The sequence below is a fragment of the Lepidothrix coronata genome, unplaced genomic scaffold (genome assembly GCF_001604755.1).
Source record: "Lepidothrix coronata isolate B3197 unplaced genomic scaffold, Lepidothrix_coronata-1.0 Scaffold36, whole genome shotgun sequence".
Lineage (NCBI taxonomy): Eukaryota > Metazoa > Chordata > Aves > Passeriformes > Pipridae > Lepidothrix > Lepidothrix coronata.
Genome location: NW_016690216.1, coordinates 1,955,021 through 1,982,453, shown reverse-complemented (window position 1 = coordinate 1,982,453; position 27,433 = coordinate 1,955,021). Strand labels below are relative to the sequence as shown.

The window sequence follows — 27,433 nt, the reverse complement described above, 5'->3', positions numbered from 1 at the left end:
ACAAGACATACCATTGTAACTGCCAGAGGCTTCAGACTCGGCCTCGGGGACTCCAGATACAGTCACCTCACACCCCAAAATCACAGTTAAGACTCTGCTGGGAATTCAGAGGTGCAAGAGCATTTCTCTTCATGCTTTGCTACTGCAGACACACCACTACCTCCACACCAGGTCTATCAGCACCTATCATATGATCTTTAAATGGAAATATAAAGTTCTGCCTTTCGTATCATCTACCCTTTCTCACATTAGCTTGCGAAGGTTTCTGATCTCTCCCAAGATATCATTTCTATCTGTTCCTCCCAAGATCTCTATCTTGGCAATAGAATTTCTTCCAAGTAGTCATAAAATCTTGCTGTCAGTCCTCCTGCCAGCCCAAGGATCTTTAACTCAGCCCAAGGATCTTTAACTCAGCACAGCCAGCAGTGTTTCAGATTTCCATTTTTTACATTCTTCGGTAAACCTGCCTCCTGCAGATTTTTGCTTCTAATGTTTGTTTACTCACAGCTATAAACAGCTTAGGTCTGATTCACAGTTCCCCTAAGACTGGTTCACACTGGAAGGTAAAGGGAAGTTAAAGTGCCAGAGGCCCTGAGCATAACTGAGAATTCAGGCTTCCGTTAGAGCACCCTTTGAGTCAGAGCTTTCCTGCTTAGCTGTCTGACGGAACGATACTGTCGTGTAACATAACTTCACGTTTAACAACAACATTTCCAACTCTGCTCTCCCACAGATGATGTTCATTACCACAGCAAAAAATCTATGTATTGCTTTCATCTAGTACATCTTCTCCAGTCCCATTTTCTTCCAGAGAAGTGATTTCTGGGCATAGCTAGAGTACATGCCTTAGTATGATTTATTTTCAGAAAATATCACTCATTATGGTCATAGCATCCAGGATAAAGCTTCAGAAATATTTTTAGTTGTTAGAAATAGGACATATTTTAAGGAGAGGAGAAGTGGGAGAGTGAGAGGGAGAACTGAAGCTTAAAAAAAATAGACTGCTGCTTCTGGTAAGATATAGTTTGTGTTTCATTGTAAACTGGAGTTAATAAGAATTAGTAGGAATCACTTAATATTAATAATTAAACAGTGTACACATCATTACTGTTCTTGTCCTTGTAAGACCTCTCATGCCACTCAGCAGGCTGTTTGTGCTGAGGAGGACAGGACTGTACATAATGATGGTATGTAATTCTTCATTTTCTTTTTGGCTCTGATTTTTTTTCATAAATCTTATGGACTGTGCTACTGTATTCATTTGATTTTCTTCTTGCCATGTTGATAAGGGAGGAACTGAGACCAACAGACACCCACATTTGAGGGCAGAACTCTCCCTGAGCTGGAGTAGCCACTCCCCTCTTCATATGTGCCAGTGGAAAACTTCTTCTAAACAAACTTCTGGGTTGTGGGTTGGTGTTTTGTTTTGGTTTTTTGGTGGTTTTGTTTGTTTGTTTTTTAATTTTTAGACGAGGAATTTCAATCAAATGGCACTTTACCAGCAAAGAGACATCATATAATTTAATGGTCTGCTTCAGCTACTGTTCTTTTAAGCAAAACTTCCCCTCACATGTGGTTGACAGGCTATCTTAATCCTTGGTTTGTAGGTATAACCTTCCATCTCAGTTTGTTAAGCCAGCAAGCAGCTTTTGACCTGGTTTCCCTTCTTTGTTGGAGGTAGGCGTTACAGTAACATGATACAGCAACTACATTTTTAAAAACAAAATCCAAGGTCAGATGGCTGTCACCCAAGGTCAGAAAGAAAGGGATTCAAATGGTGCTTGACCACCAAGGAAGAAAACCTAAGGGTTAAATGTTCAAATTACACAAATCTTGGCAGGAGGGATTTTATTGTTCTTGTGCTGTTTTCACATGGAGCACCAAATATTTCTGTAAGAACTGAACTAATATCTTTTAAAGCATGTTGCTAGAACATAATATTTTTGGTAGAGGAATCAGTTGTTTGGAATCTTCAGCCACCCAAATTGGCAGTTTATCTTCATTTTGTCTCATTTCTTAGTCTGCAGACTGAACTTTAACACATGCGGTCAGTCGGTGCAGTAAGAAACACAAAACAACGCAGCAAGGATCTCTTGAGGTCAATAGAGCAAAACATCTTTGCAAGAAGGTTGCCAAGAAATTAACAACACCAGAAGAAAAGAAGCAGCACAGCCGAGTGCTCTCACAAGTAGCCTAGCAAAGCAAGATATTTAGACCCCAGGAGTCTACACAAACAAAAATTAATTTACACTCAAGTACTTAAATGAAACTAAGCCTCGAACAGATAACTAGGATCTTCTCTTGGTCTTTGGAGGTAACGTGCAACCTGTATAAGGTGGAGAGGTAGTTAAAAATTTGGAGACTAACTAAATCCATTTGGTCAAGCAGCACAAACTAGAAAACAAGTACGCTGAAAACACCAAGCAGTAGAAAGTGTCAAAAGCACGATAAACCAAAGCAAGTTCCTACAAGCACTTTTCAGAAGACAGTGAGCAAGGAGCCTAAAATGAGTTGCTTTGGCCTGGGGAGATGTAGGGGGAGATTCAATGATTCCAGTGCTTTTCTTCCAGACATGGTCCCCACAGCTGAGCGGAAACAGTTTGAATCCTACCCTCCTGTATGATGGATAGTCCCTCAGCAGACAGGATGGCTTGCCTGAGGCCAGGCAGTCTGTGCCACTAAATGGGAAGCAATCTGTTGAACGGGGTGAGAACAAGTAGAAATAACTCTCTTGCTATGAAAAGTGGCAATTGAAAGGAGACATGTGAGAGATCCATTAAATTTGATGTAGTGGCTATTCATTATTCTTCACAGGATGGGAAGTAAGAAACACAGGTGGCATCACCAACTCCAGGTTTAGAAGGAAAGAAAAGGCAGACCTTTGTCCTCAGTGCAGGGAGTGACACCATGGAACTTGCTGCCACAAGATGGTGGGGTTGCCATCAGAGCTGAAAAAGAGATCAGTCCAATGCAAAGAGAATGGGGCACATTGACCTAGATGCTTCATCTAAAGTGATGATTTTCAGAAGCTGGAAAAACAGAGGAAAAAGTTTGTGTTTTTTTTTTCCCCCCTAAGCATTCCCTGCTGCTTTCTGCTGGAGCACATAATTCAGGATACTGACTTAAAAAGTTCTTTCATACAACCCAATATTACAGGTTTTATGTGTTCATGTCTATTATTTGCAAACTAATATCTCAATTTCATTAGTTCTCTATACAGGTAGAAATTATTCTGAATACCTAAATAACTACAAAACATGGCTGACTGATTTGCATTACTTGCACAGTCTAATCTCAGGAATGTGTAATCATTGAGAACATAAGATTATGAGGTCAGGGAAAGTGGTGTATCTAGAAAGTAGCACCCAGTAAGAGGATAAAAAAATACCAACTAACAAATATTTAACCATATGCGACGAACAGCAAATCTTTTTCTGGCCCCAACTAGTGATCAGTTTATATACGCAGTTTATGCAGTAACTGCTACATTGCAATTTTAAAGAAGTTAATATAACTACAAAAAACATTCTTGGGAATTAGCTACTGCAGGGTGCCCAAAATGCAATTTGCAGATCAAGAAGCTTTCCAACTGTCTCATGAAGCCGATTTATCCTCATTTAGAGACATCAAATCAATGTACAATCCAGCTGTAATATTTTATTAAGGTAGGGTTTGATGTGCAAAGACACTGTTTAAGAACAAATGGAAAGACCAGTCTACAAACCCATGGTAGACACAAGTGCAGTGGAAAACTTGCATAGCATCTCACTATAAGGAAAAGGACACAGAATATTAAGGTATGAAGCAAGATGTGTAATCCAAGACTATCTACAGATTTTTAGCTAGAGTTGGTTTCAGTTCTAAAACTAAAATGAATAATTCTTTTTTTTTCATTATAGTTTAATCACCAGGAAAGATTAAGGATGCTATTTTAAAATGCAGTCTAATAAGCTATTTTGGGAATCTGCCCTTATCTAGTCTATAAACAAATCTGGTGCACTCAAAAGCTTCAAAAGGGTGTTTTTATTCTCAATGCATTCAGTTTGTTAGAGCCCAGGAAGCACATATCTTAGAGGAAAATGAAGGAAGTAATATCTTTCCAACAGATCCTGACCTGTGTCTACATATTTTCAGGGTATTGTAAGAAGCTGCCCTTACAAAGCCGAATACTGACCTTTTAATCTCCCACAACTTCCCAGGAGGAAAAGAGCTTCTCTCTGCTTTAATAATGGTCAGAGCTGTCACTCTCCCCCGCAAAAGGAGCAAGCACAGCAAAAAGCCAAGCAAACATTCACTGCTTACTATGAGTTTTTTATATTTGAGTTCTCTGTTCCTGCAATGTCTCCATAAACAAATTCCTCACAGAAGCAGGCACAAGGAGTGGGTCTGGTAGTATGTGATTTTGACTTACATATGCTGTGAAGCGTTGGGGTAGAGCTCTGAGAACTGTGGTGCAGAATCCTCGGGGCCATGGGGTGCAGCGTGGCTGATGACCATCATTATGGGCCTATGGGGATATATCCTCTTAGACATTCTGAAGTAATTAATGCTCTCATTAGTGATTAGGTCTGTGAAGTAGTCCTGGAACATACGATTAACACAAAGCAAAAGTTACAAAGTGCATGATTAATTAGATCACATACTATCATGTTATTATGTTATTTTCAAGTCCTCATTAAAGCTCAGATCAGGAAGTAAAAGCATACCATCAAAGAGATGTATGATTTGAGGGAGCATAGGGGAGACCGAGAAGTAATTACTTTCTTAAGCAGGCAATGCCACATAAAATGAGACGGTATTTTGCAAATCAGATATAAAAGAAAGCATTAAGTAAATTTGATTACCAGATTTCGTTATATAGTGCCAAGTAACATTTAAAGTGACAGACTGTACTGACAAAGATATGTTTCTTGAATTTCATTGATAAAACACTTCACAAGGTAATGGTTCCCAACTAACATTGACTCTTATGCTGGTTTTATGTTTACATAAACCTTTCTTGCACAATCTTTGTTCAGACTCTACTTTCACATCTGTACAAAGTGGAACAGATTGCAAAAAAATCTTTATCAAAGAAATTGCAAATGAGAATGCAGGGTGCAGTTGAATTCCTGCGGGCTCTGTTCATTTAATTGTGCAACTTTAAGCAGTGCAGCTGCTGAGATTAAGGTTGTGACTCGCTAATAAACTGGCTTAACCTACAGCCAAGGTGGCAAATGGAAGCCTACAAGGGGAAGGGAGGAAATGGAACTAAGAAAAAAAGATGAAAACTTAAATTAAACCACCTGCCACCTTAGAGTATTCACTGTTGGCCTGGAGGTCTAGTGCGAGCTTCATTGAGAAAGTGCTGAGACAATGTTTGTAATTTCAAGCACTTCCAGGCATGACTAATCTTATGTTGTGGATTCGAGGCCCCAAACAGCTGCAAAAGCAGAGCCTCAGGGACAAGGTCTGTGTCGCATGTCAGTGCTAGGACAAGCCAACCAGCTGTGACCTCCTCGCTCGCCCACTCCCTGTCCCCCTGCCCCTTCCCCTCTCCTGTAGCAAACTTGGAGTGCACACAGTAGCCCTGGCTGCTACAAACCCTGCAAGCATATGGAAGAGACAGTGAGTGATATTTTAGTTTCCAAAATGGAAAATGAGTGCCAGGCACCAGGGTTGTGATAATTTTTGGGTTTGTGGCCTGTTCAAGTGAAATGCCTATATGACTACTCTCCCAAAGCATATGATCCCCTCTTGCTTCCCTGTTTATTCTAGCTACATACACTGTGTGTGTAAGGAACGTATAACTAACCAATACTCTTTATTTTCTTTTTTTTTGCTCTCTATAAATATATAATCAGTATCATGTAATTTCTATGGATGGGAAAATCAGAAACAGGCATTGCGAGCTTCCAATAAAATCTCATTACATGGGTCAGAAACCACAGCTGCAACATCTGTATCATCTTCCTTGAGCTAGTTTGAGGAAATTCCAGATTGCCTTCTGCAGGCTGGAAAGTCTGCGATCTGCGCTCCTAACCGTTTCCGAGAAACTTCATGGCAGTGGGCAGGTCACCTTGGCATACTTTCCACACTTTGTCAAGAGCACGCACAAGCTCTGAACTTTTCCAGTGGCTGTGTTCTTGCACTTATCTATTCTCATAGTCATATCCGGAGTCTGACACCACAGGCATACAGCCTTCCTTTGGTGTGCACTGTATAATGGAGAACAACATTAACTAAGGTTTCTGCTGCAGGTAGTAAGTGACAACACTCAGCAAACTTTAAAGTTCAGTGGCACAAGGGGCACAATTATTTTGGGTAAAGGTTTCTATTTACTTTTTGCTCCTGCCACCAAACCATCACTCTCCTGGAGACAGGAAGGGAGGGTGGGAAAGCGAGAGGGAAGAATCATCAGACTCCACTGAAGAGCCCTGGGAAATTTTCTTCTGTTGAGTGATTAATATTCTCACATGGAAATTGATCTGCAATGCCCTGGAGAGAAAATGACATCTCAATTTCATGGTTGTACTTGGTTACGTAATTAATTACCTGGTTAATTAATTATCTGAAAGCTATTTTTATATGGATTAATCATGTGGCATTTATGTGTCTGGAAAATACCTTTGCATAATCAAATCCATGCTTCTCTTTGTTACCATTGCGAGAAATGGTGTAATTATAGAAGCGAGAGTTCTTCACTAATCCAACCCACTCTCTCCACCCAGGAGGGATGTAGCTGCCATTGTATTCATTGAGGTATTTCCCAAAAAAAGCTGCGAAGTAAAAAAAAAAAAGAACACACACACACATGAGGCTTTGCAATCCAAGTCTTTTAGTCTGAGTCAAAAGAATGCATGAATGAAGAGAAAATGTGTTAGAATGAGTCAGAGTTGCTTTACCAAAAATCTTCCTTTTATAGCTTAGAGGGTTTTGAAATTAAAATAAGTTATTTCCAGAGTTTTATGAGAGTTGAAAGCCTTCGTGACTCTACGTTTTATTCTTAATCTTTTAGAATCTAGTGCTCATGCGAAATGTTTTCAGGCTTTTTTTTTTTTAGAAAGAGTATGTTGCCCTTCATTTCCACTTGAATATGGAATAAAAACTCAGTGCCCAGAGGATATATCTGAGAAACACCTTGTGGTTTTAAGCAAGTTCTGTGATGTTTTGAAGCTCGGCTTCTAACTTGAAAGTTTGGGCTTGCTATCCTGGCTACATTTGCTAGTTTGATAAAAGGTTTGAAAAGTCCAGATCTCCATCCTACTGTGACACATTTGGGTAGAGCAAGAGAGAACACCCACCCTGCTTTGCTGCCACATCTTCTCTAAGGCAAAACTAACAGAGACAAAGGCTTGGAGGTCAAGCACCTCTACCTGGCCTGCCACACTCTCTGTATTTTTTTCCATTAGGTGACAAGTCAGAACCCACTCAGACTAAAAATTTCAGCCTTTGCGGTCGGGCCCAGGAGGGTTTGTAAGTGCTCCTGTCAATTCCTCTGGAAGGAAGTAAGAAGAAAAGCAATCTCACAATGCAGCTGGCTCCCAGATATCTGGAAGTGTGGATTGCCTATGCCAAAGATAGACACCAAAAACCAGCCAACTGGCTTTGGGAAGGAGCATTAATGCTGGCATGGCACCGTGGCAAATGGAGCCGTGTTGCTTCTAGGGAGAGATGGGCATGGAAGGTCTTTAGCTGTATATGTATGGTCTGTGGTCTGGATAGAAGAGTCAGTTCAGATGGCTCTGCCCTGTTTTTCCACTGCCTGGGAAGTGTGGTGACAAAACATCTGATTAGGTCTACAACTTGGATTTTTAGGGACTTATTATCTCCAGCTCAGTCCCAGCAGGTTACTCTGTGGGTGTCTCAGTAACTTCACTGTTTCCATCTTTAATTATCTTGAGGTTTACTAGACCCTGGAGGGTCACCTTTGCCAGCAGTTCTGCTGCCTTTGTCCCCAGCAGTCTGCACACTGGTACTCCAGGTGCTCACAAAATGAGAAACTGCTGAAGAGGAGGGAATGACACAGACCTCTCCCTTTACAGGGGTGCAGCTCCTCTGGGTAAGAGCTGCTTCCCTCCCTGCACCCCTCGCGGTGCCCCACTCCCTACCCTGAGTGCAGCCAGGCCTACCTGCAAAGAGCTGCTGCCCAGAGCTGCTGTCTCTCAGCTGGGCCATGGGACACACCTCAAACCCCCGTACTTGTTTCCTACTAGGAAATGAAGTCACATTGGAAAACCTCACATCCAACCGAGACACATTCAATCTTACCAAAAGAGCACATTTGTGGAAAGCCTTAAATTATTCAGATCTAATTGATGTGGGCATGGGGAACTTCTTGGGAAAATTGGTGGAAAAATCAAAATGTTCATAATTAAGACTTGCCTGAGGCAACATAAATATGATGCAATCCAACTGTGGAACTGCCAAATGTCACTAACCAGAGATTATAGTCATATATAATCTTACTTTCCTATACCACGTGGAATGTGACATATAAACAAGTCCTACAGACACTAGACCAGGCTTCCAGATCTTCCTTCCACAGCCACCAAGAAAGCAATCCAGCCTGTCTCCTTTATTTTCCTGAGGCCAACCAGAAGTCAAGAACTGTGAGGTGAAGAGGGTGGATGACAGTGGGCAGGAAATATGTGCCCAGCACTGTTTTCTCCTGGAATGGAAACCATGCCTCTATCTAAGGCAGCCAAACTGGGTTAAATTTTCAGTCAGATGTCATGGGAAAGTGTAAGGGTAAAGGCTGAAATACTGTGAGAGGGGAAGCCAAGGAACGAGTAGAAGGGGAAAAGAAGTCAGAGAGAGACAGCAGCGAAGAAAAGTATGGTGGAGTGACGTGACTGAGAGAGAGGAAGCATTGTTGAGCCAAGCAAAATCAAGGACAGTCTGTGGTTACAGGGGAAATCTGAGGTCAGCCCTCCCGAGTCCCATTCCAGATTCACCAGCAGCTACTGCACAACCTTGGGGAACCTCTGAGTGCTGTGCTCATCAGTAGAGGGCTCTACTGCCAACCTGCCTCCCACAATCATCAGAGGCTTTCAAGCTTGAAATGGGAGTTATGGCCATTTATCATATAAGATGGTTTGATTACCCCATCTATTATTAAGATTGACTTATACAGAGACCTGGACTCTGCTATTTACAGTCTTGCCAAACTTCAATCATTAGTGATTATAGTTTCCATGCTATCTGACTCAGGCTGCATTTTGCTCTATGGAACCTTTTAGCCAAACAGTTCAGCAATTTCCAAGGAAAGGGCTAGGGGAAAATAAACAGATTTGCCCATTTAAAAATCATTGTCAAGCTTTTCTCTAAGAAGTTCTAGTGTCTGTAGGTTTTGATGTAGTGCCTTTTTAAATAACGGAGGTGGCTATGAAAATGTCTCAAAATGACCAAGCTCCGAAAAACTGTAGCACACAGATGATTAGGAAAGTCTTACTCCAGTTTCTCAGTTTAACATCACCATGGGGTGTTCCTTTATGGACCTGAGAAGGTTCCCACAGTTTCAGTTTTGGCACTAAAACAAAGAGCCATCAGCTTCTTTTTCTCCTTCTCTCCTCTCTCTTTTGATATTTATTACCTGAGAGAAAGCCACCAGCATAAAAAGCAGAGATGAAATGACCTGGGGCATAAGGATGAGAACAGATAAACTGAATTTAGAAAAGGAAAGGGTGGCTTGGAACTGGTGGAGGCCAATTCATCTTGGAATTTCCTTGCTTTAGATTACTTAATTTTCTAACTTTAATAATGTTTTGTTAGCTCACTTTTGGCCCCCTGAACCCCATATTTTGGTGCATGCTATGAGACTGTGGATTGACAGCCTGAACCATTCACCTTTGTCTTGGCAATGATTTAGTATTTTATCATAAAAATAATCTCAGTGCTGTCAAGTTTTAAGCAGCTCCCTGAATGACAGCTTGCAGAAATAGATGTTTTCCCCTGTTGCAGAGTAAACCAGTTCCCATGTCAAACGTGTAGCAAAGCCCCGAATACCAGCAGAAGCTCCAGTGGCTGTGATAATGGATTGCATTTGCCAAACTGCTTTAACCAAAACTGATTTCTTGGTCAAAAGCTCAGGAGGATATGAGTAATCATACAGATGAAGGGAAAAGACAGGCTTTTACTGAAATATAAGAGTTCAGCCCTGCACCATGAGGTTTTCTGAGTACCACTGAGTATAGGATAGGTTGAGTGAGTCACAGCTGGGGCACTTAGTGTCTGGCTCTTCATGGTCTGAATGAAGACAAGTACCAGAGTAAAAGGAGAGCCTAGTAGTGTCCATGGGGCCAAATAACAATCAGCAAATAATCATGATGGGTGTCCTAGTTGTTTTCTGTTTAACTAGAGGATTGTAAACAACTAAACCACAACGGAATATGCCATAGAACCGCCCAGGAACTGACACTGTGATGTGCAAACGCTGGGTCTTCACATGCTTGGTTTGTAGAGTCAACCCCCATCCTTAACTCAGGTGTAGTCCAACACCTGCTGAATTGCCCAAGTCTGAGTACTGACTGGGAAGGCTCAGCTTTAAAAGCTGCTCATAGTCAGCAGTTAGAGGGTTTAGAAAGCCATTTCTGCTTGTAATTAGTAAAATGGAGATTATGACTCAATAGGTAAAAGCCTCATTAAAAAGTAATGCCATTTCAAGGGACATCTTTTCATTATTGCATGTAATGGCCCCCATAGGGATAACAGGAAAGATAAATGCCTGCTTTTGCATTTTAATAACACAATTTTTATCTGCATTCTGGCAGTTTTGCTAACTGTTCCCAGGACACATTGTTATTTTTAATCACATGTAGTGTAGCTTAATATATCAGAATAATTGTATTCTGTATGACTACGTTCAATTAAGTTTATGCAAACAACAACACATGGCATGGTGAACAGACATCTATGTATCTCTGGAGGGGCTGCAGAATATACATGTTTGCACCTAACATGAATAGATGCCTTAATACAAATTTTTGTTTTCCCTTTAGCAATTAACTAATGATTTCTGAACTGGACTGAGAGATCCAGGCGGTTACAATGAGTGCAAGACAAAGAGAATTTGACCTAGGAGATCTCTGGAGTTTGAAGCCAGAATACTTACAGCTGAATGTGATTCAAATTCTCATAATTCCTGGGACATTTTTCCCCAGCATTTTTTACAAGCAATTATGACTAATGTTTACAGTATAACACAATAAGGTTAGTCCTCTAACTCCTGTCAGCATTACTGGATTAGTGTACAGGTGAACCGGGCTACATCTACTAGTGAGACATCTCTGCACTTCCATGGATCAAAGGATGTATGTTTTACTCTATACCCTTGTTATTTGTTGAGGCTTATGGGAATGTTTCTGATTTAAAACAAACCCAAACCTCTAAAAAGGCATGCTGTAGAAAGGTTTAGTCACCGTGACCCAGACAAGAGCTTTATGTAGACAGCCCACTTCCTTTAACAAAGTCAGGAAACCATTTACAGGAGTTGCAAAGCACTGTTTATATGACATTTCAGGGCTGACACGCAGTGATTCTGTGCTTCTGGGGACAGAGTCCAACATAGCTTCAGCTTCCGGATTATTCCAGTAAATTCCTCCTTACTTTCTTCCCATTATGCAAGCCATAGATTCAAACCCGAGAAGTTTGATTTTTCCCTTCTGTTGTAAAATTGCAGAGCATTAGCGTATCACATCATAGAGGTGCAGAAAGCCAGCTTAGTATGTCAGCACCACCCAGGAAATGAAATAAGCATTGTCCCCAAAAAAATATGGTGAGGAAACTGAGGCACCAAGAGGTTAGCCTTCCGCTACACCTAAGTCATGAAGGAAGCCTGTGGCATTGCCAAGAATTCAGATTTCTCAGTTTCCAGTCTTGTAACTTAAACACAGTTCTCCAGCTTTGTGGGTCTTTCCCAGTTGCTGCCAGGTTTACCATTGCAACTAAAAAGATCATTAAACATTTTATAACTCAGTAGTTGCAAAAGGCATTAACCTATAACTTGATACAGCAATTCTTAGACTGGGTGATGTCTTTAACAAGGCCTGTATTATCGGCCAAGCTGGTAGCACTTTCCCGTATTGATGTTGCCTGACACTTCTCATTATAAGATCCTGTTTTAGGTGCTTATAACTGTCCTGCACTTGGACTTAAATTTTCCACACTGGGTGTCTGCTGCAGGCTGAATTTTTTGAAACTTCTTAGCCCAAACAGTAGCCATCTTTGAGAACTGTAGTAATGAAAAAGGAATTGTGGTTAACATCTGAAAAAAATTATGTGAGATTTCATTTGATAGCACTTACATGCTCTGCACTGAGAGCAGAAACTCTGCCAAAGACATGATGGACTCCCTGTCCAGGAGGCATCTATTAGAATCCTTTGATAAAACCCCTGAGATTTGCATGTGCTGGAAATCAGGACACCTCAGGACATTATTCCCTGTCCACCTGTGAGTGGTGTCAGTAGGTGGGAGAAAGTTGATTGAAATGCAGAGGGCAGGAGGTGACCAGATAAGGACAAGCAGTCTGGGGAACAGCAGAGAATCCAGCAAAGGAGCTAAGAGAGGGGGGAAAGCAGTGGGGGCTTGGGGGCCCAGGATTTGCAATGTCAACCAAGAAACTGGACAATGAAAGGAGAAAGAAACTGACTGACAAGAGGGGTGGGAGAAGCAGATTTGCTGATCAGGCTGGGAAAGGAGATCGCTAATGGTAAGCAGTGGGAACAGGACATGTCTGTCAAGAACTGACTGAACCTGGGAGGGGAGGGAGGGAGGGAGAGAGGGAATGACTTGAGGACAGACAAGCAGGGGGACAAGGCTCAGAGCAGAGGCCAAGGTGATGTCTTACAGGGCCAGAAAACTGAAATGAGAAAACAGGAGTAGACACTGCTCTGCCTAACAGGGTAGGACAAAGGGAGCCAGAAGTGCTTTCGAACAGCAGGGAGGACACACCAATGTCTGAAAGGACTCCTGAGTCTCACTGGTACCTTCCTTTAATCAGGCATCTGAAAACCTATAGCTGCATCCCTGGCCCAATGTGTGTGATAAAACCCCACTTTACCTAGTTCCTCAGCAAGTGAGCAGTTGAGTGTTGCAGAGAGGATCTGAGACCCCCATCCTTGCAGATGCCAGCATCATCTGCACGCTGATCAAGAATCAGCATTTCTTGATAGAACTAGTCTCTCTTTTTAAACTGAGGAAATATCACCCTCCAAGAAGTGGTATCTTATTATATAGTTAAAGACTATAATTTGGCCATGTGAACAAGAGATGAAATGGTTCCACAGACAATGTTCTACCCAGATTTTCCTAAATGAAGCACTTGAATACATAAACTTGCTAAAAGTCTTTCAGTGTATGGTTTTCTGTATGATATTTAATAGCATAGGATTCTTCTTTAAGCATAAGTAGGCAGATAGGCTGTGGTTTTTTATGAGGTCCTGGACAGAAAACCAAAAAAGTTTCACTTCACATGATACCATAGAACTAGAAAATCCTGCATGTTATCCTTTTTGGCCTTTTTCCTCTTCAACATTTCATTTTTTGTGGATTATGTGCATGTATTTGCCATATTTCACTTTCATTTATACATTTTTATTTGTTGACTGAAAGTGCAAATTATTCAGAAAAGTGTGGCGTATTTTTAATTATTTAAATATTTACAGATTAAATTATGTCTGATGTTTCCCAGACTCTTTTGTACCAATGAAGGAAGAACCTGAAAGCTCAGAGTTCTCTTTCTTTTTATTTTCACTTTAGAAATAATCTGAAAACCAGGACTCATTCTCTGCTCACTCATTCCCACCTCTGTATCATATTCTGCCACTCTCTCTGCTTTGAAAGGGTGCATGAGGCAGGATACAAATTAGGTCACTGAAATGAAGCAGATTAAAAATAGCATGTGCTGGCAGTGATTTGTGCTGTAAGGCTGTGAACAGGAAACACACTGGCTTTGCCTCCAGAGGAAACGTATTGTCTGCCTACACCTTCAGAAGGCATAGCTTTTGCTCCCTTTATGAAAGATTAACTTGTCCCTGTGTGTCAGAAGGGAGTGGTGCACAGTTTAAATACTCCTTAGCTTTCAGTCTCCTGTCATCTTTGTGTTTTACTAGTTCTTTGGTCATTAGACTAAGAAATGTACCCATAAGTGACAGATGTCAATGGACACGCTGATGTGTACTGTTGAACACATTAGCTAGTTGTCAACCAAGTGACCATTTCTGTTCAGCACTACACAGAAGTCTGTGACTAATGTCAAAACATGAGGGCATCTTGGTGTAAAGTCACTTCTTGAGTTCTGAGTTTTGCAAATGCAGCCATTTAGGAATTAATGTTTGAGCTGCTTACCTTTGCTATGCTAACATTTTTTTGACACAAAGGGAGGAGAATGACCTCAGAACACTCACATGCATGACTCTTGAATGTTTTTCTAATCAGCTGATACATTTGAGCAAGAAATAAAATACTGGGAAATACATCTTCCCAAGGACAATTGAAAAAGTGAAAGCAAATAATTGCCTAACTTGGTGATCCCTGTTCTTTCAGGTGGGATTCCATAAAGGGAGAGCATTATGCATTTGGCATGATGCTGTGAGGCTGTCAGCAGCTGCTGAGCCAACACAGATTCCCATTCTCTCCTGCATGGTTACACTGGCTGTGAAGGGCTAAGAGGAGTGAGGATTTAAATGTAGTAATTTTACAAAGCAACGTTAAGCATAGAGGGCTTTGAATGTGTAGGTGTGTTGAGTCCGGGTAAGGATTTTAAACTTGTATTTCTTTTCATATTTGCAAAGGGATGAAACTTAAACTGGCAAAAATGTAAAATCCTGCAGTATACAAAGCATGACACACTATTTAAGAATAAAATACTAATTATATTTATGTCTTTTGGATATTGGCTGTTCTCATGTAATGGTTTTGTCTTCTAAAATACTAAGATTATGCTTGGCTACTTCTCAATTATTAAGATGTAGCACAATTCTCCTTTCCTATTGGAGGAAGCCAAGGTTGAGGTAGTGCACTCCTGGGATTTCCCTTTGTGTTTGTGTAGGTGAAACACAGTGGGAACTGGCAACAGTAAAAGGCACATCTGAGAGGCAAGACTACATGTTGTAGGACTGGGACAGAACAGAACAGGACAGCAGAAGGTGAAGAAAGTGTAAGACTGAAAGAACAGCAAACCAGCCGACACTTTGGAAAGCACAAAGCAAAATCTCTAACTTCTGCATCTAATAATCTTATGAATTAAATTTCTAAATCTAAGTAGCTGAAGGGTTATCTACTGACATTTAAAACTATGAAATGAAAGAAAACTTCTCAAGCTTTTCTCACAATTTCCACAAAATTTGAGTGTGACTCTTTTTTCTCTCTAGTATGAATAGCTGGAACCTATGTAATTAAAACAAACGTGTCATCTGTTTGAAACTCTCCAGAGTTACTTTCTTTTCTCTTTCTACCTATTTACTGTGTCTATTTCCTACAAATTCTAGTTTAATGTTACCAATTTTGTGGACTTTAACAATCAAGAAGTTGCGCAGTTGGCTCATTTCTGCATTAGCATACAGCTTGTGAATAAGGGAAACTGTAAACATTGAAACAATCCTTAAATGTTTAAGGATTTTTAAAAATGATAATTAGAAGCAAAAGTGATTTTGGTTTGGCAGGGATGCTTCTGAATATTGCCTGCCCTGCTAGTGCCCAGCACAGTTCCTGCCTATGATTTAGCACTAATGTATAATCTTCAAAAAGGGATGTTTCCATGAAATCCAGCGTTGCCTTTAGGTCACATCAGAGTAGAAGAGTAAATTAGAAAAAGGAAAGAAAAAACATTCTGTTCTTTGCCAGGTTTTCCCAGTGGGCTCCAATTATAACTGCAGTTTATTAGAGCACATTTCAGACCTCTCTTTAAATGGCCTGCTGTGCTTGTGTGGAGTCCTCGTGGCTTCAGCAGGACTCCTCTCATAACAGTCTGCCCACATGTGATCAATTGCAATACAGAGGGTTTAGTTAATGCTACAGCAGGTTTAGACAGTGAGTGCCTTATAGATACTGAAAACTATTTGGACTAAACAGAAGTGAGGACATTGCATAAACACTACCCCACCCCTTTATTTCCACGGACTTATATGCAGAAAGTGGGAGTTAAATTCTCATCATTTCAGAGTACCAGGCTGGAGGTATTGTACGTCATCTCATTTGGATTGGAGCTCTCTAGTCAAGTGCCTTATCAGGACTGTCACCAGACTGTGACTGCCCTGGGTCATTCACTGCTCTTTCTCTGTCTCAGTTTTCCATTGAGGGCGTTACTGATTTACTCTCAAAACATGTAGAAATGCACAGGATAAGTGCCCATAACATCTGCAACATCAAAACAGAGTCACAACTACACTGTGTGGGGTGTAGCCACTCTCTCTCCACAATTCTCTCATTTTCACTCCCAATTACTTTTGACTCCCAGGTATTCTTGAGTCATTATAATTTTACTAAACTTTCTAGCTGTGAAGTGTAGATTATTACTTGGCTAGCACACTTTTGATGACTTTTTAATAAGGCAACAGTATCCTTGAAAAATATATTATAAGATCTGCTGTTAATTAAACTACCACCTCAAAAAAAATAATTGCGGCTTAATTAGAAGGTAGGCTCATCTTACAAGGAGTAGAAAGATAAATCTTTGGGGCCATGGTATTTTGGGTCAAACAGTGTACCTTGGTCAGAATTGGAGATTCATACAAGTATTTTCATTTGTTTCTATTTTCTTTTAATCCTTCCTGCCCTCTGGTAAAACTCACCTACCCTGATGTTCTCTCTGCTTGCCTCTGGAAAAGGACTTTTTTTCTTTTCCGTTTTTTTTTTGACTCCTTTTTCCTTTCAGTGTAAGAGGGTCTAGTCCGTATTTAGTGGACATCTCCACATGCTTTCTTAATACAAGGCAGTGCAGAAGATATGCCCAAAACAGTGTTTACCCCCAGAAGGGCAGAGAGGGCTAGTGACAGAGCTCTGTCACTATCTCTGTCCAGTTTACGCGTGAAGCATTTAGTTGTGCAAAGCTAAGATGACAAACCAATAAGATAGTAAATTTCAAGAACATGAAAGCCAGGTCCTTCATGAAGCAGCCATTTATCAAGCAGAAAGTATTTCTGAGACATAAGTCATGAGACAAAGCTTATATTTTAGGCCAAATTCAGCACCTTTTCTAGCAGTGATTGCCAATTCTCTTTTCCCTCCTTTTCTTCTTCAAAGCCTTCAAAGAGGTTTAGCAGTGCTGTACTCAGATGACAACTTCACTGAGACCAGCTTAACAGAGATTGAAGTACTATTCCATGCATGGGTCAGAGCCAACACCAGGTCCAAAGAAGTTAAAGATTTGTCTGGTTTTGCTTTTTACACAGGAAGCAGAAGGTCTCCAGAACTACAGATGCAGAGATATGGAAGAAAAAAGAGTGAACTGTCTGTGTGGTGAAGAAAAGATGGCAAACAGGCAGATAAGTTTGAAGCACTGGATATAGCAGCATTAAGAGATTTAGGACCAGCAGACAGCATGGAGACATTCGCCAGCTATATGTTTTGAATGCAATCCATTCTTGTGCCTATGCTGCTGATAGAAACAAATCTCTTTGCTGCCAGTTACATTGTAAGGAAGTCAGTTGGCAGCAAAATCTGTGCCTTGCTGGTCCCGTAAAGGGGAGTCTTTGTAGCTGAACGATACTTCTGGACAAATTGCACTCTGATGACCTCGCACAACTCCGGTACCTTGTGAAGGGGAAGTCAGGCTGGAGCCTAACGTGTCTACAGATTGAATCTTAGGGGATAGGTGATGCAGAAATGAATTGGGTTTTACATCAAGCCAAAGCACAGATGAGAGGAATAAGAAGAGTTCTTTGTAGACAGGAAAGGGATCTCCTGACTACAGAAAACCACCAGGAATTTACAAGAAAACTATCAAATCTTATTGGTGCATAGTAGAACAATCCTTCTTAAAGGCATGTTTCTATTCCTTTTCAGAAAATGCAAATGAAATATCGCCCTGTGGCAAAGTTTAAATTATACCATTCACCTTGTTTCGCTCCCATGACAGGCACTCCACTCCTGTGAGGTCTTTGGCACCAGTTCCCAGCCTGGCCCTGACATCTTCTTCCATAACTGTTAGCAGCTGTCCACAAGCAGGCCATAATACTGACCATAATCACGGCTGGAACTGCCAGTTCAGACCCACAATGCCACTAAAATGCACCTCTTTCACAGTAAGTGTAACTGCCCAACAGCTTATTTTCCACCTGGGACATCCAAATGTGAAATATGCTGCTTCACTGCAACTGAGTTTCTTTACATGGCTGTTACTGCAGATGTGGACCGTCAGGCAGTACTACCCTTCCTCTCCATAACATTCAACCTCTGCTCTGCATAAGCAATTTGGGACAATAGTTGCTTCTGCTGTGGTTTAACCCCAGGCAGGAACTAAGTACCATTCAGTTGCTCACTCACTCCCCACCTCCCATCTCAGTTGGATGGGGAGAATAGGAAAGTAGGTAAAATCCATGGATTGAGATAAGAACAGTTTAACAATTGAAATAAAATATAATAATAATAATAATAATAATGAAAAGAGAGACAACAAAAAGAGAGAGAGAAATAGCTCCTCAAAAAACTCCCAAACCCCCAAGTCATGCACAATAGAGTTGTTCACCACTCATTTATTGATATACAGCCAGTTTCCATGCAGCAGCCCCCAGCCAGCTTTTCCCACAATTTATGTACTGAGCATGATGCCATAGGGTATGGAATATCCCTCTGGCTGGTTCAGATCAGCTATCCCAGCCATGTTCCCTCCCAAATTCTTGTGCTCCTCCAGCCTTCTTGCTGTCAGGGCATGAAAAGCTGAAAAGTTCTAGAGTTAGTATAAACACAACTTAGCAACAACTAAAAACTTCAGTGACCACACTGAATCAAGATTCGGTGATCAAGATTACTCTTGTGCTAAATCCACACCACAACACTATACCAGCTACTAGGAAGAAAATGAACTCTATCTCAGCCAAAACCCAGACAGTTTCATTTTAGGCAGTGATTCGAGACTGACTGCTGAATATCTCAACTTCACCTTAAACGAAGAACTGCTGTTGATTCGTCTCTTACCTGTTCTATACCCAGTGTTATTGAGATACACAGCAAAGGTACGTGGCTCGTGAGTAGCCTGCCATGAGGGAGAAGAGCAGTTTTCGTTGTTGGTGTATATGTTGTGGTTGTGCACATACTTCCCAGTCAGCATTGAGGAACGTGATGGGCAGCACATCGGGGTTGTTACAAATGCATTGATAAAAGAGGCTCCTCCATTCTCCATAATCCTTCTGGTTTTATTCATCACTTGCAAGGACCCTGCAAAAAGATGTTCTGATCATCACTATGCTGTAAAACATTGTTTGAATATACTGGCTGTTGTAATGCTATTAAAAGTACAGTATCAGTGATTAGCTTGCCTGTGAACATCCGTGTGCTCTACTCTGTAGCTTGGGTAATTTTAGAAGAAAAGATCAGACTTTTATTATATCATCAAAAATATTTTACAGGATTCAGGAAAGACTGAGTTCTTTTTTGTCAGGCTCCAAAACAAAGTTAAAATATCAATTAATCTAGAAATAGAGTGTTAAAGCTGTATCAAATTTACAGGTCAATAGTTCTTCAAGTGCAGCTGTAGGAAAAACAGTACGTTACACAGAATGAATTATTAGTCGATGTACCAGTAAAATATGAAAAATGGTGATATTACCAAAGGATATGTTAATATTCTTTCAATTTTATCAGATGACTGAAGAGAGAGAGAGAGGAATGGGGTAAAGGAGGCAGTGAAAGATGGAGGAAGGAGAAAGAGAGAATTAAGTGGCAATTTTTCTAAAGGAAAGTTTCTGTGGATACAAGATCAGCATGTCTGGCTCTGATACTAAAGCACTCTGCTCAAAACCAGTTTTTGGGGATAAGTATGTATGCAAAATTATTGGCAAAATGCAGCACCTTTGTCAGGAAACTGCACTGATAATGTTTAAAGAACAAAGACATTTTTTGCATCCTTCAAAACATCTTTGTGAACAGCAAGGTGAGAAAGGCAGGGCTTGCAGATTTCTGATTGCAGAAAGGTTGAACAGCCCCAGATAGGGTCTGTCAGTATTTGCTAACAGCTGTCAAAGTTTGTTCTTTCTGTTATTCAACAGAGCAGAGATTGAAGGGTGAGGGTCAACTGTGGATATGTCAGTATGTGCCCAGGAAACAGGTTTGTGAATTGTAATACTTGCACAATTTTGGTGGTAAAAAATGTTTTCTGGAATTCTACTTTCTTTATCTTTGATTTTAAAATTTTGCACAGTTGACAGTAATTGTTTTACATTTAAATCCATTGATTCCAGTGACAGAACAAGTGTTTTTCTTGATGATTTTATTTGTGTTGCTTGAAAATCAAATTAAAAAATATTTTAAAGCAATAGATGGCTGCAAAACCATAAAACTCCCAAGGAAGCTCAACTTTAGGTGTAAGGAGTAAAATATTACAGATTATTTTATTAGTCAAGTTAAGCATGCTCTGTTTTGGTTTTGGGCTAAGGAATTAGTGCTGAATATGAAAACTTTTGCATAAAAAATATTTGTTTAAAAAAGGGAAGAGGCAGTAGGCTCTTCAGCATTTCAGTGAAATGCCAGGGCCTGTGTCCTTAAGGATACATTTAATACCGTGCATATAAGTCACCATAATTTTAGATTCTTCCTCTTTCACAGCCCTTATTTTTCAAATGCAGAACATCTGCATTTGTGCTTTCCTGAATCCCATGTACTTAGGGAGATAGAGAAGTAGGAGAGTAACTGAGCACAGTCCCTGAGGTCCCTGAGCACAAAAGGTCTCCATTTACTTGAGTGGGAGCATTTCACTGAGTTGTTGAGATTGTCCTTGTTCTACATCTCTTTATCTCGGACCCCAGGTTGACTTTTTCTTTTTCTTTTTGTTTTTGTTTTGTTTTGTTTTCTTTTGGCCATAACTCTTCCATTTTTGAAAAGTCACAGTTTATTACCGAGAAGTCAGCTGTAAAGTGCTTTGAGGTGCTCATATAGAAAGTGCACTATTCAGGCACCTTAATGCATGGTAACTGCGGCAGAGCTGATCTGCACTTTTCTGCTTCTATGTATTATAAATGAGTAGCTGTTAGAGTACTTCCTTATTCTTCCAGCTTGTCAGTCCTCTCCTCTTGCAAACCTGCTGTTTATGACTAAGTTTTCCCTCCAGGTATGCACTTACTGACACTGATAATAGATTTAGCCCCTCTGGAAATTCTGGAATAGGCACTTCAAAGCAGGTGAGACTTCCTCATTTGGAAAACAAAACACTAGTAGGAGATAAAACTTGCTGATATGAGTTATAATCCTTTGCTGTCTGTAGCTCTCCTCACAGCTTGTGCTCTTTACCATCTGGCCCACAGTCTTCAGGGCATATGTACTCAGGCACTATCTGTCAGCAAGACACTTGCGCTCTCCATGACCGACTGGGGAGCACCTGAGGGGAACCAGATAACTGGGAATGGCCACTTTGGACGCAGAAGTTAGCAAGTTTTGTCAGGCAAGAAATTCAGTGTCATTTCTCAGTCTATCCTCATCTATCAGGAAACATGTTTGGTAACCAAGGTTTCGTATCAAGTCTTAAAGTTGCTAGGGATTTTCATCACAGGTGGGCATCTCTACAAAGGGATAGCTAGGAGCCACCTTGTCTTTATATGGATTGTATGCACGGCTCCAGGAAGGTAATAGACTTTCTCAGATCTCAGCACACATCCCCATTTTTTCAGCTTATGTGTTTTAGTGCTTTAGTTCTAGTGAAGATGGAAAGCAAACCAGGCAAATTATGCCTGATGTGATGTATCTAGATGATGCTGTGATCTCTTCACCCAGCTCTACTTAGTGGATGGTTTATATGGATTTCACTGAATAGTGCATTAGGCTGTTAGCAAGGGTTAGAAACACTGGAATTACCAACACATTCATTAGTTTTGACTTCTTTCTGACATGCAAGATATTATTTACAGTGAGGATTATAAGAGCAATTGGGGGGGTCATGTTTTGAGGTACTGATGTGTGCAAATGAAAAGAGAATCTGGAAGACTGGGGAAGAGACTAAAGAGTGAGCAAAATGTTGGACTGAACAGAGTACAGACCTGAACCCAGTAGGAGGTGGGGCCATTGCCCTGAAAGCCTCAGCATGTTGTCTCCATCAGGGAAGCAGTTCTGGGTTCTGGGAGCTGATGCTTTGCCTTGAGCAAGATGCCGATTTGCCTCAGTTTTGGACAGTTATTTCTCTACCCTCAGGATCTTGTGGGAAGAAAGTGCACGGTGGCACAATTTAAGAACTAATTTCCCAGCGTTAGAGCTCAAGTATCTGCTGAGTTTCTTCAAGAGCTGTGGGCCAGGTGGCTTCACACCACTTAAGCTGCCATCTACCAGATCTACAATATCCTCCCTCTGTGACACATTTCTCCTAGCATAGATAGGAAGCGACTGGAGTTGTCGAGCAATTTGTGGGTTTTATCTGATAAATGGAATGAGGCAGTAGCTCTGCTGAACTTCTTTGCATTCAGAATACAAAACTCAAGGGGATGGTGCAGATCAATAGGAAGATGTGTATATTCCTATGCTTTGAGCACTAACTAAATGCACATTCCTTGTCTCTTGCAAATTTTACTTTGGCTAACTCCTCTGTATATCATTTGCTCTCAGGCAGATGAGTACTTTGGTTCAATGTTTATACGCGCTCTGGAGACAAATCCTTCCTGATTGAAGTCTATAACGTACCTTATATGCTTTTATGTTAAGGCATTAGTTTAGACTAGCTTTTAGAAATGTTCGTGCTGGGAATATAGTAGCAAATGATCCATATTGAGAGACTTTCAGTCTTGCGATTTTTGGATACCAATACCTAAGTTTTATTCTGTTTGTGGCAGGAAGTGTTACTTCCCAATGACCTTAGGGAAATTTAAGATTTTTCTTAGGAATCAATGAGGAGCAGGGGGAAAATTCACACATGGAAAACAGTTTGCCTTTATTTTTCAAATATGTGGAATGATTTATTATCAGAAGTGTGAATAATGCGGTACAGCAAGTCTTGGGGCTGAATCCTGTTTCCTGTGAAATGATCTATGAAAAGGGGAAACCTGTGTCTTTATTCAATGCAATGAGAATGCATACACACCCAGGCTATGGCTCAGCTGCCTGCTGATGGGAGCCAGCATGCCCTGTGAACATTCAGAGCAGCTTTCAAAGAGAGGAGCTCCCAGTATGAACAAAGTGACTTGCCACATCCTTCCTTTTCCTTCACCACTTGCAAACCTTCTTGCAAGACTGAAGACAGCAAGATGGTAACACTGTTCTGAGACGTGTGTCTGCTGAGCTACCTTGCCCAGTGCCCTGGAGAAAGCAGGCTCTTTCAGACCACAAAAAAAGGAAGAAATTACTTGACCCTTTCAACGAAATTTTTCAGAATGACTCTATCAAGAAAAAGTGCATTCCTATTGTAATAGCTGTATTTTAGGCCAAAAATAGAGCTGGGAACAGCTATTCATTATGCAGCATGGCTAAACAGAGCAGACATTTGAAAGAGTGGGAAATTAAAAAAGATAAGATGCGCTCAGATCTAAAGGCCTGGTTTTGAAGTTCTGCTGCATAAAAGCACCAACACTCAGTCACAAAATATAGTTTATTCTCAGAACCCTGAAGGGCTGTGAAATTATTATTGCATCATGGCAAATACAAAAATGCTAGCAACTAAAGAATCACTTTTAGATCCAGACCAATTTTTTTCTACAACTTTCTGCTTGAAAGTGTGTGATTCTAGAACAAATGAACTCTTCTAAGTTTCCTGGAATGAAGCATTTTTATTTTCCAAAGTCATATGTCATTTTGTTTAGAAATTCACTATACTTCTGTTAAAAATATGACTTTCATTAAAAAAAAATCTAAGAAGGCAGGATTTAATTTCAAATTAATTTGCAATTTTTTCACCTTCTTGATCTCACATCTCACCCCCAAACCCAAAATATTTGCTTGGGGGTAACCTAAAATGATCCTCTTTCTCTCCTTGATTTTTTATTTCGAGCAGTGAACCAAAAAATCAGCTATATGCATAACTACCATTAATATCTTTCTAACTTACTTAATGGAAAACATTCAAAGGCCTCCTGGAACATCATCCAAGTTGTTTTAACTTTTTCCATCTTAAGAAGAATATGTAAAAATCAATTCTGGCTAGTATGTCCAGGTTGTGCTCAGATATTTAGTATACTTGTGGAAGTAAAACTATCATATTTTATACACAGAGCATAGTCTTAAAGATGGATTTTAAATAGTCAATAATGTATAATACTTAATATAATGCACAGAAATATTATGTCCTGAAACCAGATCTGTTTGTCTGTGTGCATAAACATGTCAGATGACACACATGCCTGTGACAAATATATGGAGATAGAGATACATATATAGCACTGAGGGAAAGGTTGACCTCATTAGGCTCAAATTTTTAAATGCTACAGAAAGTCATAAAGTGAGAAAGGGCTTTTGATGCAAGTTTTTTACCTGTATGTCCTTGCATGCATTATTAAATCCTTTTGTGGTGGTAATTAAAGCCTTCCTTGGTGGATTTTGATAAGCATATACTTCCTAAAGTCTATAACTAAATGTGATGAATGCCATTAAATAATATTTGCTAACTCATTTTCCAAACTTGTCCCACGCTCTAATATTGTTTCAGGACCAGCACCTTCTCTGAATTTAAAATACTGTTTGCTTGGCAGAAATTACTAGAAGACACATGACAAAATGTAGTAGCAAATAACAATTATTTCTCACCTAGCTCCACATCTTGATCATCTGTGAGTACAAGGATGATATTTGGTCTGATATTTTTTCGCTCCTGCTGCACACGTCCTCTGAATCTTGGGGACTTGATGGTGGAACACTGACTTGTTAACAATTCAGTACTGAGCACTGCCAAGATGAGTGCAAACCAAGAAGACTTCATAGTAGTTCCAGTATTTCAATGAAAAGACTGATCCAGAAGTGTCTGAGCTCTAGTTTTCAAGCCTGTAGGAACAAAAAGAAATTCCGTTCAAGCAATAAATATACTTCCAGTCATACAGTGAAAGGATGACACTTAGGGAAGTCAAGTCTCACATATACCATTTAACATGATTATAAGCTATATTGTTGAATAAGAGGTTTATTCTGTCATTTTCTAGGAATAAACTCAGTCATTCTGCAACTATGCTTTCTCAAAAAATTTTTGCTTGAAGTCATGCCATTGCCTGCATTTTGTAGGCATGACTTCTGGTATACTCCTCACAGTGCTCCTTCTCCTACACCCCACGCTTCTTTTTATGTAGCTTGTTCCATATATTCAGTACCTGGGTGCAGTAAAAAATTGCCGGGACGCAGACGTGTTCAGAACATCTGTAGGAGGAGCCCTGTGAAAAGGAGAAAGCAGAAGGCTTGTCAGTCAGAGACCTCAGTACTGTGGCTGTGCTTCAGAGTCTGCAGAACTGTTTGTTACACCTTCTTTTTCTGTACTGAAAGAAAAGAGCAGAAAAAAAATTGCATTCCCCCTAGCTCTCCTACTTAATTTAATACCATACCTATGCAGGGGTTAGGTGGTACCTTGGCTGCTAGAGACAAAGGACATACATCTCACGTCATCAGACACAGGTGCTTTTCCAACATTTATAGTCAGATTTATAGTGAGATTCTGAGAATAAGAGTTAATTCCAGAGTATGACACCTGGCAAGCAATAAAGCTATTTTAACTCACCTGCATGAGTGACTAAACCCTTAAAAAGCAGAGGGGAGAGCATGGCTCTCATTTGCAATCTGCATTGGATCACTACATGAAAAGTCATCTTCCCACTGACAAGAAAGCTCATATTAAGTGACAGTCCATATGATCTTACCCAGCATTGTGAAGGAGCGTAACCATCCCTCAGTCAATCAACGACAGACCTGACTGCCTCATCCATAATGCACAGTACCTCTGCCACAGTCTCGTCCTCGATACTCCACTTCCTGACTTGGCTCACTATGTTATTAGAACCCTCACTCCGTGCCTGTCAGTCAAACAGCCTTGCTTTTGTAAGACCTGCTGCAAGAACAGAGGCTTGGCTTTGCTGCAGCAGATTTAAACCTGTGACTGAAAATGACTGATTGGTCTGGGGAGGAAGGGGCAGCCACTTATACTTTAACATTTTTGGCATTACTGACTGAAGCTCTGCAAAGCGGTTCTGTAACACAAGGGAAGGGAGGGAATATCTGGGGGCAAAAAGGAAGGGGGAGGGAAGGAAACCATGGAGTCATGCCTGTTCCCTCCAGGGTATTGACCTGCCACATACGTTTCTCCTGTTTTTATTGTGGGACTATGGATAAAGCATGGTGATATTGGTCAATTAAAAAAACCTCAAAAAACCACCCAAGCCCAAGAACAATCCAGAATTCTGCCCAAGGGGAAGACTGCATGGGAACTGGGGTGCGCCTTATATAATTAGCATAATGGAGCATAAATCACGAGGAGATCTGTGCACCCACACCTGAGACTTCATATTCAGACATGCAACATGAACTGCAAACAGATTAATAAGCAGAAATAATTTAATGAGAGCAAGACAGAAGACAAAAAGGGCCCCACCACTCACCTAAAAATGCGCTAACAGGAAGATGCTCTAAATTTCAGGGGAAGAAGCCACGGGAGAGGGAGGGGATGGGACTTGGTGCTGGACGGCTAGAAAAAGGATCGTGTTCTTGTTTCCACATACACCTTTTATTTTAAGCTTCACAAGCTAAACAGTTTCATGCTCCTCGCTCTGGCAGGCTGTAATTACACCAGAAGAGTGTGAATGTCTTTAAAAGGAAAATCCAAGCATCAGTGGCAGAGAAATCTTGTCTTTCATTGTCTCTGCACCAACAAACACTCCAGCCTTACACTAACATTACAGCACTGCTAAGTCAATACAGGGGATCACCATTAAACCTTAAATGCTATTTCAGTGATTACACAACACTCAGATAAGTAACTGGAAGTCTGTATTTTGTCTGGACAGATTTTTAAAAATAGTTCAGTTTCCATGTATTTGTTCTTAAGTCACATGAAAACTGACAAAAGCCCTGAAGATCAGGGTTACTGGAGAAGTCAACCTTCTTCTGACAGACACCAGATACCACATGCTCTTGGTGCAAAAGCAGAAATACAAGGTCTCTAAATGTCTGATCTTTAAATAGCGAAACTTTGACTCATATCACAAAGCACAAAAGCCTATGTGAAGTGAGACTTAGTGTTTAGTTTCTTACCTCAGTTGTACGGTACAGCAAAGTTTTACAGATAATGCTGACCCAGAAAGTGCAGTCATCCTGACTGTGCTGAGCAAACATTGGCACCAACATGTTTGAATA

At 40.5% G+C, this 27,433-nt stretch overlaps 1 protein-coding gene across 5 annotated transcripts in view; it reads right to left on the bottom strand.

The window, feature by feature from the left end:
• Positions 1 to 27,433, bottom strand: part of SULF1 (sulfatase 1) — a 121,817-nt gene that overhangs the window by 40,096 nt on the left and 54,288 nt on the right. For 3 of the 5 annotated variants that reach the window (XM_017812539.1, XM_017812541.1, XM_017812537.1), the window contains 5 exons: positions 25,405 to 25,464; positions 24,851 to 25,084; positions 19,115 to 19,354; positions 6,607 to 6,758; positions 4,412 to 4,581 (listed from right to left, as the gene is read on the bottom strand). In XM_017812539.1, the coding sequence (XP_017668028.1) occupies positions 4,412 to 4,581; positions 6,607 to 6,758; positions 19,115 to 19,354; positions 24,851 to 25,022 (734 nt within the window). In that variant the 5' untranslated portion in view covers positions 25,023 to 25,084; positions 25,405 to 25,464. Of the gene's footprint in view, positions 1 to 4,411; positions 4,582 to 6,606; positions 6,759 to 19,114; positions 19,355 to 24,850; positions 25,085 to 25,404; positions 25,465 to 25,944; positions 25,998 to 26,679; positions 26,736 to 27,433 lie in introns of those variants that run through there. The other 2 variants (XM_017812538.1, XM_017812540.1) reach the window with 2 other exon arrangements.